At 38.3% G+C, this 14,999-nt stretch overlaps 1 protein-coding gene across 6 annotated transcripts in view; it reads right to left on the reverse strand.

Moving 5' to 3' along the window:
• The window catches only part of STAC (SH3 and cysteine rich domain), a 150,762-nt gene that overhangs the window by 30,719 nt on the left and 105,044 nt on the right, over positions 1 to 14,999 (reverse strand). For all 6 annotated transcript variants that reach the window (XM_070238945.1, XM_001489696.6, XM_023620752.2 and 3 more), the window contains 2 exons: positions 6,597 to 6,661; positions 5,039 to 5,127 (listed from right to left, as the gene is read on the reverse strand). In XM_070238945.1, the coding sequence (XP_070095046.1) occupies positions 5,039 to 5,127; positions 6,597 to 6,661 (154 nt within the window). The remainder of the gene's footprint in view (positions 1 to 5,038; positions 5,128 to 6,596; positions 6,662 to 14,999) is intronic.

The following is a 14,999-nucleotide window of genomic DNA, read 5'->3' on the forward strand; positions in this document are numbered from 1 at the left end:
GATGCGCTCAAAGGCCAGACAGAGCCTTTAACTATGTTCTCTGTACTATATATCCTTAGGGTAGTGTTAATGAGGGTGTTCAGAAGACTAGGAAATAAAACATATTGTGAAAAGATGGAAAATTACGAAGAGAAGCTATCTAAAATATACTGTTCACTTTGTACTGGGTATGAAATCCCACATTTTGTTTACATCATCTCCTCAAACACTCAGTCCCCCTAAGAAAGAGAAAACTGAGGTTCCAAGAGATTAAACAGTTTGCCCAAGTTGATGCAGCTAGTAAAGGGGACAGCTGGGAGGTAGACCAGGTCTATCTGACTCCCAGATATTGCTCCTTTCTGCCCTGCCCCCTTGTTCTCTCCTACCCTCTGCCTGCGGTGATGGAAAGCTAGAGCACTATCATGGTAGGTGAGCTCCAGAGATTTGGGTAGGTAATGGTGGAGGAATTTATGAAAGAAGTTTATTTTGCACTGAAACTGTAGCAAAGCAGACTGTGTGAAGCCTCTGCCTTTAGACAGGGTTTGGAGACTAATGACGGCACCACAGCACTTCTAAGAGGAGTCCTCACTGCCCTAAGAAGGAGGGGGCGGCACCTGGCTTCTCCTGTCTTGAGGCCCGCTCTCTCATCCCCCACTGGTGTGTACTTCAATAAGGGCTTAGCAGGCCTTCTTCCAAATTCTCTTAAACTCTTTGTTCTTTGTGAATATGACCACAGGCTGCTTTTGGCCTCCTTTTCTACAATGTCTTCTTGACAAATAACATTCCTCATGGGCTCAAGGCCCATCTCCTCCAGGAAATAAGTTCTGGCTAAGCCCTCTGAGCTTGATTTGCTTCCCCCTTTATAGTTTCCATTATATTCCCATGGATTTGGTTTGTCCACTAACTGTACACACCAGGTGCAGCATTAATTCATTTATTCTCTACAATATTCATTCATACATTGATCAAACATTTATTAAGTATTTACTTTTTCAAGAACTGTACTACACTCCAGGGATATAAGGGTTAGCAATTACAGATTCTCATGGAGCTTATGAGGGAGATAGAAGTTGACCAAATAATTCCAGAAATATATAAATACAAGTTGAGGTAAGTGCTTTGAAGACAAGAAACATGGTGTCATAAAATTATATACCAGAGGAATCTCATCCAGAATGGGGGTATCAGGAAAAGCTACAACAAGGATGCAAAATCTGAGCTCAGGTCTAGTGGGTGCATAATAGTCAACTGGAAGAGTGTGTGTGTCTGTGTGTGTGTGACAGTGGTGGTGGTGGGTGGATAGGAGGATGGGAGGAGAGGAGCAGACTTCTGGAAGAAAAATTCCTTGGCAGGTGGTAGTTTGGTCCTTTTGAGGAATAAAAGAAGGCCAGTGTGGATGGAGCGCAGATGTGAGGGGAACAGAGGTGCAAGACAAGGCAAAGAGGTCACCAGGAATGAGACTGTGCAGCTGCTGGAGGTCCCTGTAAATATTCTGGCTTCCCAAGGGTAATAGGAGGACATTGGAGAGTTGTAAGCAAACATACGTGTCATGAGCAGATGTAAGACAGGCATAAAGATTATCTCCTTCTACAAATGAAGAAGCAGAGGCTTGGATGGCTTGTGTAACTTTTCTGGGCTTCATGGGGGTCACACAGCTAGTGAGTGGCTTGGCTAGGACTTAAAACCAGGTCAAGTGATGCCCATACTTTTTATTCTTGAACATGCAGTGAATCCATGTCGATATGTTCATTATCTCTCTCTCATTTCCTAAGCCTGAAAAAAGAAGCATCTACTTCTGTAGTGTGACTAGAACTGGTTGGAAATAACATTTTTAAGCTACTACTATATACTAGATTTTGTTATATCTTATTTAATCACAACCATCCTCTAAGGGTAGGACTTATTATCCCTATTTTCAAGATGAGAAAACAGAGGTTCAGAAAGTTAGATAAGATGCTCTATTGTTAGAAAGAAGAGGAGCTGGGAGGTGAATCCATCTTATCTGACTCCAAAGTTTAGACAAGCCTCAGTACCCTGTACTGTCACCTTAGTGTCCTCTCCACCCAAAATGCATGGGAATGGAGGAGTAGGGGACAATACTAGAAACACGAAGACCAGGTAGGGCCTGCTACACTAATCCAGGGGGCAGAGGAAGGTGGGGACGGATACAGCAGATTTTAGGCAAAGAGAACAAGTAGGATTTAAATATTAAATACATTTTAGGCACAAGGTAAGGAGAAGCCTCCAGTGGCTAGCTTGAAGCCTGGGCAGATGGTGACATCATTTATGCTAAGGAGCAGGTTTGTGGGAGGGAGGGTGGAGCTGCTGGCTGCCATCTACTCCTAAGGCAGGCAGGTAGGGATGTGACTCTGGAGGTCGGTAGAGAGGTCTGGGCTGTTGACCGTGGGCAGAGAAAGCTTTGCTTATCATTGAGCAGATATGTAACGAATGCTTGCTGAAGCCGTGCTTCATGTGCTCTGATCCATGGCCATTGGCTTTGCCAGTTGGGCCCTCTTTGTCTCAAGCTCACACATTCCCTGGACTCTCAAGTCCTTTGGTCTCTTTCCTGAGGACCATACCCAGCGTGCTCCCCTGAATCAGAATGCAGGTGGATAAGAACGGCATTTTGTTAAAAGGAATTTTTTTCCACCTTATGGTTCCAGGAGAAAAAGATAATTCACAAAGCCCCAGTTCATTCAAGGTATTATACCAAATCCCCAAAGCATTGCCTTACACAGTCTAAATCAAGCGCCCGGCTTTTAAAATGGGAACTTACGATATCTTCGGAAAAAAAAAATCTAAGTATGATTTATCACTCCAATCTTGCAGCTATGTAATGCAGACATTTCACTCCTGGGAATGAATAGTCCTGTTTGCCATGAAGCAGACTGTAAACGTTGGATTCGTGACCAGACGACTTGACTTTTAATGGCCTGCGACGGACTAAAATAAGCGCTAAAAGTTACGACCCCTGCCAGGCAGCTAGATGTCAATCCTCAGTACCCCAATAACACTCTAAATTTCTCTGGAATTGTCTTTTTCACCTGATGACTTCACAATAATCTTCTAATACAAAATGGACCTGCACAATAGGAAGTTGTTAAGTTTTAAATTCTAGATGCCCAAATGACAATGTCAAGAAAGACCCAATACTATACTGTATTTATTGCAAAGTAAATATATGTTGTCCCTGTCTTCATCAGCAGATAGTTAACTATGGACCATAAGCTGAAAGCAAGGCGCCACCCCAGTGGTGAATCCTAGGTAGGCTCTAACCTTCAGGGCTTGTTATGTCTCTGATATGATAGGGCTTCACTGGATAAATGCCGTCTCCTCCTCCAGCACTGATGCCAGACTGCTCAGGTAGTGTTTGCAACCCCAGCCCAGTGAATTTGGTACGGCGGTTCTTACTCAATGGTGATGAAAACTCAGATGTACAAGAGCTTAGTTGTGTGAACAAATCTAAAAAGCCAGGCCCTAAACTCTGTTCTGGAAAGGCCCAAGAATCACTTGAAAGCAGACTGCAAATGAATATTGAAACAAAGCTGACCTTGAGTGAGAGCCACGGGGAGTTACCAGACTCCGGCAGTACACACGTCTGCTATGGAGTCTTACTAGATGTTCATCACGAGGGGCAGCCGAGTTGCTGAAGTTGACCCAACAGCATATGGAACCTGGGAAACAGGGTCTAACTGAAGCCTTTTTGGTAGCTCTCTCTTTTTAAGAGGCTTTGGGGAAAGTGGAAGGGGAGAGGCAGATTTCACTGAGGTGGGAAACCATACTCAGGCAAGTGTGAGAGGGATCATGTCTGGGAAATGGCACGAGCCTGAGGATGTGGAGAAGCTCAAATAGCTCCAGGGTGGAGAGAAAAGGTCTTCTGGAAGCCATCTGTTGGGAATGACACAGACTGGTAACTTGGCCTCCATAGCATTCAGACAAGTGGAGTCCACCCCCAAATGGAGGACATTTTCTTAATGCTCTGACATTTCAATAGTTTTCAGTGCTAATTTCTCTCTCCATTCTCTTCTGAAGAGGAAAGGCCAATCTCCCAGGGCCTATTTGACTGGAAAAGCAGCCCCTCCTACCCTGCTCTAGGAATGGAAAACACCAAAGCCTTCTCCCAAGATTACTTATGTTTGGGTTCATGAATGGAGGAAAGGAGTAAACCTCATCTTTGAGACAGGCCAGCGAACACTACGTTATAACAACTGTAATAACTATCAGTTACTGAGTGTTTATGATGTCTAGGTACTGTGCTATATGCTTTATGAACATTATTCATTTCATTCTCACAAATACCTTGGGGGAAGAGGTCATTATTATTCTCTTATAAATAAGGAAATCATAGTAATGAGATGTTTATAAATTGCTTAAATTCAACAATAAGTAGGATGTGAACAGAGGACTGACTGCACCTTAACTATCTCTGAAACATGAAGAAACAACTGGTCAAGAGGAAGGCTGAGATTTCCTGAGGGTCCCCACGCTCACCCTGTCCTCCCCAGCGTTTCGGTTACCAAGAAGTGAGATAGTTCCTGAAACAAAAGCAGACTTCAGGGTGTGAGCCGGGGGCAGCTGCTAGCCTCTCGCAGGATAAAAAAAATAATTTTAGTTTGATTCTTCAATCAAAGTTAATTTGAGCATTAAATACATTTTTGATTCCTTGTTAGACCCCACAGGATGCCAAGCGCATTTGATGCTTAACCTTCATGAAACTCCTATTAGCAGTTCTGTTCATGATGTACTAAAACCATCCTTGTTCAAGTGTGGTCCCCACATCAGCAGCATCACAACCACCTGCAGACCAGTTAGAAATGCAAATTCTCAAGCCCCACCCCAGGCCTGCTGACTCAGAATCTCCAGGCGTAGGCCCCAGTAAGCTCTCTGTCACCAGCCCTGCAGGTCATGGGACGCACACTAGAGTTTCAGAATCACTGCTGTGAAGCATTAGGAGGTAGCACAAATGGAATTATTTTTTCACGTGGAAAAATACTGACTAAATTTTCCCTCCTTCAATCCCTCCCTCCTTCCTTCCTTCTTTAAAAAATGATTTTTTTACCTCATTTCCAAATCTTCAGTCTCCTGTGGTACAAATTTGTACAAGGCAACATAGGTGTTCATCTGTAATGGGTCTTTGGAAAGAGGTCCCTGAAAGAGAAAATAAAAGAAAAATGAGAAACAAGGAGGAAAAAATGGAAAGAAGAGAGAAAGAAAATAGGAAATGGAGAAGTTAATTCAATGTAATTCCCGTGTATGGATCTTAAGTGTTAAAATATCTAACCATTATTAAAGACTTTGTTTCAACCAAGGGTTTACTTTTAATTTCTTAGCTGAGTTTGATGTCATTGCAAACTATTCGAAAACAATTATGTGGAAATCTTTGTCAGAAATACTACAATTTTCTTCAAATAAATTTTTTCTTTGATATAGTTGTTCATGAAAAGTGACACAGGCTTGGCCCCAGGAATGGGAATATTTTCTCCATAAAAAGAGGGAGATATGAATAGCAGTAAACAAATTACACTTACTAAAATTGACTTTTTATCAGGTAGCCTAAAATTTGGTAGCTAGCATATTAAGGGGAACCAGGTATATTCATCTGGCAATGAGTTCATTCATGCTGTGAAAAACCATAGATTTTGGCATCAGATTGATTTAGTTTATATTAAGGAATCACCAGCTACTGTCTGTGAAATCTTTGAATAAAGATTAAAAAAACTACCATTTTTGATAGCCCACCGTGTGCCAGGCATTATGTCTCATGTATTAGCATACTTGCATCTCACAACAGCCCTGTGAGATAGATTCTATTGTTGTGCCCAATTTATAGACTCTAGAAGAGTCTTACAAGTGTTATGTAAATATTATCTATTATTGTTAGCCAAATAAATGTTAATGTTATATAAATGTTTACACTTTATAATACATAATAAATTAAAAATCAAATGACATAATTATACAATATTACATATTATATAATATCTATAGTATACACACATATAATTGTATAATATATAATATATGCATATGCACAATTATATATTACATAGGATATATAATATACTACACACAATACTATATATAGGATATATAATATATAATTGTATGATATAAATAAATACATAATAATTTAATAAATACATGTTACATAGGTAAAACATAAAAGTTGCACAAAACTATATCCTTTTTACCTATGATTCACTCTGCTCTCCAAAGCTCAAGGACTTTATGCTATATATTTCTGTTCTAATTATGCATATATACATGAACATAAAAATATAATACATATTCATATACTATAAAATATATTAATAATATATTATATATTTACATGACTTACACACTTTAGAGTATGTGTCAACTTGCATGTAACATATATAACAGAAACAAAAGTGTACAACACAATACTTATCCTTTTTACCTTTGATGCACTGTGATATTTCTGTTTCACTCCAAGATGTCTATGCCATGATACATTATACTACATTATCATATTCTATTCTCTAAAGATGCTGATCTGGGACCCACTAAATTGATTTCATGACCCACTTGGGTGGTAACCTGCAATGTTATCTAAGGACCCCATCTGGTCTGTCTTCTGTGACATCCATAAATACCTGGTGGTTTATGTTCTTTGCTTGGTCTCTGAAATCGTCAGTGCCATTTTCTGGATACGTAAACACTGAAGGAAACAAGAGAAAGCAGGAGGTTTATGATCCAGTCACCATGTTTTGGAAACATGCTTGAGAGATGTGGCTTTATTTATTCCCTGCCCAATAGCTCTACTGTACTTCTCACTGCCTCTTCCTCACCCTCACTGACCCCGCTTTCATGTCATCTTCCACGTGATGCTTCCTTCACCTCCCCATGCACATTCTGCATCACCTCCTCTGCATGCCCACAGCCTTGTACGTGCCTCCAGCTAGCACGCATCCTCTTGATTGCTCAGCAGTTGTGTGTTCACAACTTGGTCTCATTTGGTGGTGCTCACCTCAGGAGGAGAAACCATGGCATTCATCTTTGCTGAATGTATCAAATCTCTTGTTAATAGGATGGTGGGTGAAGTGTGGTCCAGTTTAATTGTATTTGAATTACCTTTTCTAAATACCAGATTCTTTTATCTATTTTCAATATCTTGAGTCTAGTATCTTAATGACATCTACATTCTATTTTGTAGATAAAAACATTAGTTTTAAACTTCAAAATATTTCCTCAATCTTGTATTGTCAATGTGTTGGGGCTGTTATTTGGAATAAAAAATAAAATAGTGGTTTCTCATTTCGTTTGTTCTTGGTATGTATAATTCTCTTTTGTTTGCATTTAAGCAGCCACTCTGTGGCCTTCGATAAACAACAAGGCTTCCTAAAATGGGCAGAAGCTTTCACTGTCCATGTACACAGCTGTGGGAGGTCCCTGATGGGTATGGGGGCTTCTGCTTTAGCCAGTTGGATCAGCAAAATTTACCCCACTGACCAACATCATGACCTTATTCTCACCATGTGTATCATCCTTAAACAAAGATGTGGCAAATGTTTCCAAGTTTATACCATAGAGTTGTGTTGTCAAAATGAACCTACCATTTAGATGACTTGCCGTTTACAAATAACACATTGCTGCTTTACTCTTCCCTTTGGTCTCCCTTCAGATTATCAATGAAATATCAATAGAGGAAGAGAAACACACAATAGAAAGCTCTATAACCTATTTCAGTTAGTGCACTGGCAACCTCCATTGTCCTTAGAACGGACTCAATAACCTTATGCAGAAAATACACTTCAGAACAAGAACCCCTGTAAATGTACTGATGCTTAGCAAATATCTCTTCTCCAGTTTATAGTTCCAGAGCCTTTGGATGCAATTCCATTATCTCTAGGAAGCCATAGGCAGTCAGTGGAGGAGCTCTGGTTTGTAGTGAGGGAAAACAAAAGCCCGATTCTATGGATCTTGTCTGCCTCAATATTCGGCCACTCAACTTCAGTTGAGCAACACTTTTCTCTGTATTATGTGATTATCTGAAGTTCTGGTATAAACACTTGATTCTGTAAGTATAAAACTGGATACTTCTAAAAGAATATTGAGTATTTGAATAAAAACATGCAAAGAGAATCTCGCTAGAAAGTTCTTGATTGGAGCTAAGAAGGCAGACTACATAAAGTGCATATGCAATGATCAGTTTGGACTGATTTTACAATTTTGTCATTTCACATTATTTTAGCTTTTTATTGAATATCTATTAACCATCTGGTATGAAATGTGTACCATTTTTGTGAACTATGCTGAAAATTATTTGAAGTTACCCCAAATGTGTTTTCAGCTTTATGGTTGCAAGCAGAACTGGAATAGTACAAAAACTGATTTTTAAAATCTATTCCTTCCGACTATTTCTAAGATTTTGATCTGAAGGGAAAGGAATAAAGGAGGTAACTATTTTACCAAAAATACACCATACACGTTGTATGTTTAGTGCTTTAAATTCATTTTATCAAAGATAATTTGGTTGTTTATTTTACCCATGACAAGTATTCAAAGAATATGGTCATTATGCAGGCATATTTCCTAATGTTACAGATGCAAACTGAACCTTTAGTTTTTGCCACATGGCTCCCAAATTTTCCTCTTTTCCTTTTTCGTATTCTTTCTTTTTTACTTTCCAGTGTTGTGAGGCCCATGTCCACCACTGTGCTTTCTATTGCGATGATTATTTGTTTTTTCTTCTTTAGCCTGGTAATGCACAAGTTACATCACTAGCTTATCTGACATTGACCCAGATTTGCATCCCTGGAAGGAGTCCAACTTGGTAATTATGCGTTACCTTTTTAAAATACATGATTCCATTCAGTTTACTAAGATTTTGTTTCAGATTTCGGTGTCTACATTCAACAGGGAGATGAGCCAGTGCTTTCCCTTTCTCACACCACCTTCATTTGGTTTGGAGGTCAGGATTATACTAGTCTCATAAACTGAGTTAGAGAATGCAGCTGCCCTTCTTTCTTGTCAATTTTTGTTTTCCTGAAAGAGTTTATGTAATCTGGAAATTTTTTTATTCCTTAAATATTTGGTAGAATGTACTTACAAAATTGTCTGGGCCTTGTATTTTCGTTGTGCAGAAATTTAAAATATTAATTCAGTTTCTATTATGATTAGAAACAAATTAAGTTCTCTATTTATATTTCTTCTTGAGTCAGACTTTGGTCATTGATATCTTCCTTGGTGTCTGCCCATTTAAAAAGAGTTTTAAAATTTATTGGCCTGAAGTAAGTCACAAGATTCATTTATTTTCCTTTCAATCTCTGTTATATATCTCCTCTTTTTGTTATTGCTTTTTGCTTCATCTGTCTCTTTTATTCATTTTTTTTTTTTTTTTTGAGGAAGATTAGCCCTGAGCTAGCTGCTGCCAATCCTCCTCTTTTTTCTGAGGAAGACTGGCCCTGAGCTAACATCCATGCCCATCTACCTCTACTTTATACATGGGATGCCTACCACAGCATGGGCTGCCAAGTGGTACTATGTCCACATCCGGGATCCGAACCGGTGAACCCCAGACCGCGGAAGAGGAATGCATGCGCTTAACCGCTGCGCCACTAGGCCGGCCCCTCATTTATTCTCAAATAATTATTAGAGACTACAAATTTTATTTTTTAAGAACCACTCAGCATCTATTGATCTATCTTTGTAATCTAATAATTTCTGCTCTTATCTTTATTATTGCCTTCCTACCACTTTCTTTAAGTTTATTCTGTTTCTTTTGTCTGACTTAAGTATAATGCTTAGACGATTACCTTTTAGACTTTTATTTTTTAACAGAATAATTTTAAAGCTAAATACTCTATAGTCCCAATGTTAGCTGCATCCCACAAGTTTTGATAAGTAGTGTTTTCATTACTACTCAGTTTTAGATATAGTCCAGTTGTCCTTATAAATTCTTTCTTGACACACGAACTTTTTAAAAGTGTGTTTTAATTTCCCAAATTATGGGTTTTCCTGGTTATCTTTTGTCTGTTGATTTCTATCTTATTGCATTTTAGTCTGAAAGATGTGTTCTACACAATATTGATTCTTTAAAATTTATGGAGCCGGCTTTATGGCCTAATATTTGATTAATTTTTATAATTCTTCCATGTGTTCTTAAAAAGAATTTGAATTTTCCATTTGTTAGGTGGAGCGTCCTTTTTTAAATCAATTAGATTAGGATTGTCAAATGTGTCCTCAGGTCCCTTATGTGTGTAGTGAATCTTGTTGTCTATCTGATTTGTCAGTGATTGAGAAGGGTGTTAAAATCTCTCACCACAAAGAGGGATATCAATTTTCCTAAGAGTTCTGCCATTTTCTCCTTGAGTTTTTGTCATTTTGGGGCTATGTATTCGGTAGATGCAAGTTTGAAAATATATATCTTGTGATGAAGCAGACATGACCATGTAATATGCTCTTTTTCTTTAGTAATGCTTTTTTTTACACATTACTATAGCTATATAATCTTTTTTTGCTTAATATTTGTCTGTGGTAACTTTTTAAAATAATTACTTTTACCTTTAAACTTTCTTTGTCCTTATGTTTTAGATGTTTATAAATAGTGTATAGATCATTTTAAAAATCCAGTCTGTAAACTGTGTCTTTTATTTAGTGTTTAGTTGATTTAGATGAATTTTGATTATTGATAAATTTACATTCCTAATATTTTATTTTGTATTTTCTATTTGTCTCAAACTTTCTACACTTTTTTTCTACTTCTGTCTCCCTCCCACCACCCCTTTTCTTGCCCTCTTTTGAGTTGATTAGCTTTTTTCTCCTTCTCATCATTCAAATTTATTCCCTTTCTGGTTTTGAAAGTTAAATCTATTTTTTATTCTTTTAGTGATTATTCTAGAAATGTTATGAGGTATATATTATCAAAATCTGAAGTGAAATAATATCTTTACTCTCCTCCAAAACAATATAAGACTCTTTATCCATTTCTCACTTAAATATCCAGTATTTTAGTTAACGTTTTATTAACAACTTTTTATTAACATTATTGTTTTTTTTTATGTAGCCAATGTTTACTTAGATTTAGCCACATGTTTATCACTTTCTTTGTTCTTCATTCCTTGCTTCTTGATCCTTCCTTTGAGATCACATTTTCTTTTTTGAAATACATCTTTTTGAAATTTCTTGAGTGTGGGTCTTAACTGCACTGAAGATGCAGTTCTTGTCTGAAAATATATTCTTGAAGGATAGTTTTGCTTTTGTTTCATTTATAATTCTGTTGAGTTATTTTTCTTGCAGTATATTGAAGATATCACTGTACTGTAACTTATAAGAAGTAGCTCTCAGTCTAATTTTCATTCCTTTGTAGGTAATCCGTCTTTCAGCCTGCATTTACTATTTGCTTTCATCTTTGAAATTCTGCAGTTTCACCAAGATGGGTCAAGGTATAGATTTCTGAATTTAAGCATTAATGTCTTTAATAAGTTCTGAAAAATTCTTAGCCAGGATCTTCTTGAACCTTGTCTCTTGCCCATTTTCTCTTTACGTACTTCTAAAATGTCAGTTAGCTTCACGTTGGACTTTCTCACTCATCTTCCGTGTCTCTTTTACTTTCACGAATTCCATTGCTTTGCCTCCGTGGCTCTACTCTCAGCAACTTCTTTGGCTCTATATTCCAGGGTACTAATTCTCTCCTCAGCTATATCTAGTATGCTATTAAATCCATCAATCAAATTTCTTTTTATTTTTATTTCTAGAAGTTCCATTTGGTTTTTCTTAAAATTTGCCTGTTCAATTTTTGTAGTCTCTTGTTCCTTTGTTATATTTTCTAGTCCATTTTTTATATCTTTAAACATGTATAACTATATAGTTACATATTTTTTTTCAGTCATGCACTGTATAGTGATGTTTTGGTCAATGACAAACCACATATATGATGGTGGTTCCATAAGATTAGTACCATGTAGCCTAGGTGTATAATAAGCTATACCATCTAGGTTTGTGTATGTATACCCTATGTTGTTTGCACAATAATGGAATTGCCTAATGACACATTTCTCAGAACATATCCCCACTATTAGGCAACACATTACCATATTTGATAATTCCAACATACATAGTCTCTGAGAGTCTGATAATAAAATTAGTTGTTTTGGCCAACTCTCAATCATCGTAGCTCATTTTCTTGTGTGTTTGGTGAATTTTGATTCTTAGCTCATATTATTTGAAAGTTCATTGGTAGAAATTTTTGAGGTCTAGGTTTAAATTCTCTTCCTCCAGAGAGGGTTTGTATTTACTTCTGCCAAATGCCTGGTGATTTTATCACATCTGGGCCACATTAAACTTAGTTAAACTCAAATTTCATATTATTTTACTTTGTCTGTACAGGTAGTATGAATTGAGGCCCCAAACCCAAGTAAGAAGACTTTCCTTTTTTCCCCTCTTTCCTTTCCCTCCCTCCTTCCTTTCTCTGTCCCCTTCACCCTATTTCTTTCTTTTCTTTTACACCTGAGCTAAGGCCAGAAGCATTTTCCTTTACCAAATTCCTCTGCAGGATATTCTTTTTTCCTAGTGCCACTAAGGGTGCCTTTTGGGGTATCAGCATTTTCCCAAAGGGCCTCTCGTCCAACCTATTACCCTGCCCACTCCCTAGGTTTTGTCCTCTATTGTCCATGCATGGGGCCTAGTCTTCCACAATCTGAGGGCCCAGGAATGTGCAGAGTAAACATTGGCCTCCACTTGCTTATGTCTTTGGATTCACGCTTTATTGTCATTTCTAGACTCTAAGGAATTGCCTTATTTTGCTGCAAGCTCAGCCATGCATTAACTAGAAATTTCTTTTTAATTCCTTTTTATTCTATCTCCTAGCAGTTCTCTTCCCAGTTTAACAGGAGTGTTAAACTTGGAAAAATTTCTCTGAAAATCCAGCCCTCCACATAGCTGAAAAGAGAATCTTCTATGCTTTTAAAGAGATATTTACCTTGACTAGATATTAAATGAGTGTTGCAGAAACACACCACAAATATTTGCATCTGTAATTTGGGAATTGTCCACCGGAGAGGGACCAAAACCAGGGGCATCTGCTAAAGAGGCCATTAAAATATTTGCTTCATTTTTATGGTGACAAATGAAAATTTGAGATATAAAACCAGTGCACATTAAAGCAAGGATGAATTTTCTGAATCTGATCTTGCCTTTTTTCTTTCTGGGCAAAATTTCTTTGCTTTAGTAAAAAGTAAGATAATATTGGGCTTCGTAATACCCTCAAGTGCATGTGATTAACCCAGTCCTCTTTGAAGAATATTTCTAGGAATTTATCTTGCTATGTTCTGTTGCCCCTGCTTCTCTTCCAGGAAAGTTATGATCGCATGCAGTCATAATGACATACAGTTACTGAAGGCAGCCAGGAACGTCATTATTTGGCATTTGGAGCTGAAATAGGCAGCCTGGATTTCACTTCTTCCTTTGCTCATTACTTGCTTTGAATGGAGTTTCTGGCAGGTAAGCCCAAGGTGAAGACCAATTCTCCCCATTTACATTTCTAGTGCACTCAGGAACAGTGTTGGAAACAACAAGAAACACTTAGACCCGCCCAAGAGAGACCTTGTAAGAGAGAAAGCAGAGAGTACACTCTTAGGAGTAAAGGAATGGGTATGAATTGTACCCTCTTCTAAGGTGGCTTTGGAAATATTCTTTTGGAAAAAATTCCAAAAGGATTTTGACATAACACCTGGCTGGCAGAAATAATGCCTGTGCACTGTGTATGTTTTAGAACATAAGTGAAACATGTAAGACAGAACTCCTTGTGACTGGAAGGCCAAACCCTCCTTCTGAATAGCCAGCACCCTCCTTGCCATGACTGTGAGAAGACGGGTGGGACGTGGACCACATGAGCAGGCTGCTTTCTCTGTGTTGTTTCTCAAACTGCATGGACAGAGGATTAAATCCAATCAAAGGAAAATGTTTTGAAGCAAACTGCTGCATAATTAATCCCTCCAGCCTCCAAAGGTGCATTGTAAAGGAAGCTATTGCTGATCAAAGGAATAGTTAATAGATCTCCAAAGCTTTTTAGAGGTTTATTTCTTGCTAAGTTCTTTCAAAAGATTTCTGTAAATAAGGCTGTGAAAATGCCCCTTAATGTAAAAGAGATGGCAAGTAATCAACTTGGTGTCTTTGAGATGTATTACTCTATGCCTCAGTTTCCTTATCTATACAGTGTGCGTTGTGTGTGTGTATGTGTGCGTACTGGAGGGGAGAGGATTGGACTAAATGATTTCCAATCCTGCTTCTTGAATTTTAACAAGATTCATGTCACAGATTGACATGCAAATTCTAATTCTGCAATCCTAGGTTGGCTTCAGATTTTGCATTTCTAACGGGCTTTCTTTCAAGTGATGCCCAGGCTGCTGGTCGATGGGTCACACTTGGAGTAATGAGGCCCTAAGCTGCACCTCTGACACTTTACGACCTTCTGATGACTTTATGAATAGCAACCACGATCCCTAAAGATAACGCTTCACATTATAAAATCCTGTGAAGAGCACTTCTTTGAGTAAAGAAATCCCCGGGGCAAACAGACAACTTAACTACTAAGGGGTAGGTGAGCAACAGCATCAGTGAAGCTAGGACAAGATGGCTGAGGCAGAGAGGTCAGTGGTGGGCACCTGCTGGGCATGATTTTGAAGAGCATAAGATAAGATCTGCTGACAGACTGGACAGGAGGTGTGAGAAGAAGGGGGAGTCAAGACTGACGCCAAAAGCTTTGGCCTGAGCAACTGGTAGCATGGAGTTCCTATTTACTGAGCAGGGACAACTGGCGAAAATCCAGTTTGGGTGAGCGGGTGGGTGAGGGAATCAGGAGTCCAGTGTGTGTGTGTGTGAACTTTATGTTGCCTGTTCCACATTCAGATGGTCACACCCAGCAGGCTTTAGGCATCCGGCGGCAGCAAAGAAGCCTAATGCCAGAAATGAAGTTTCAGAGTCATCAATGTACGGATAGTATTTACATTCATTATCTTCTTTAAAGATCACAACACAATATGAGTTCGATGTTATTT

This window comes from Equus caballus, chromosome 16 (assembly GCF_041296265.1).
Source record: "Equus caballus isolate H_3958 breed thoroughbred chromosome 16, TB-T2T, whole genome shotgun sequence".
Classification (NCBI taxonomy): Eukaryota; Metazoa; Chordata; class Mammalia; order Perissodactyla; family Equidae; genus Equus; species Equus caballus.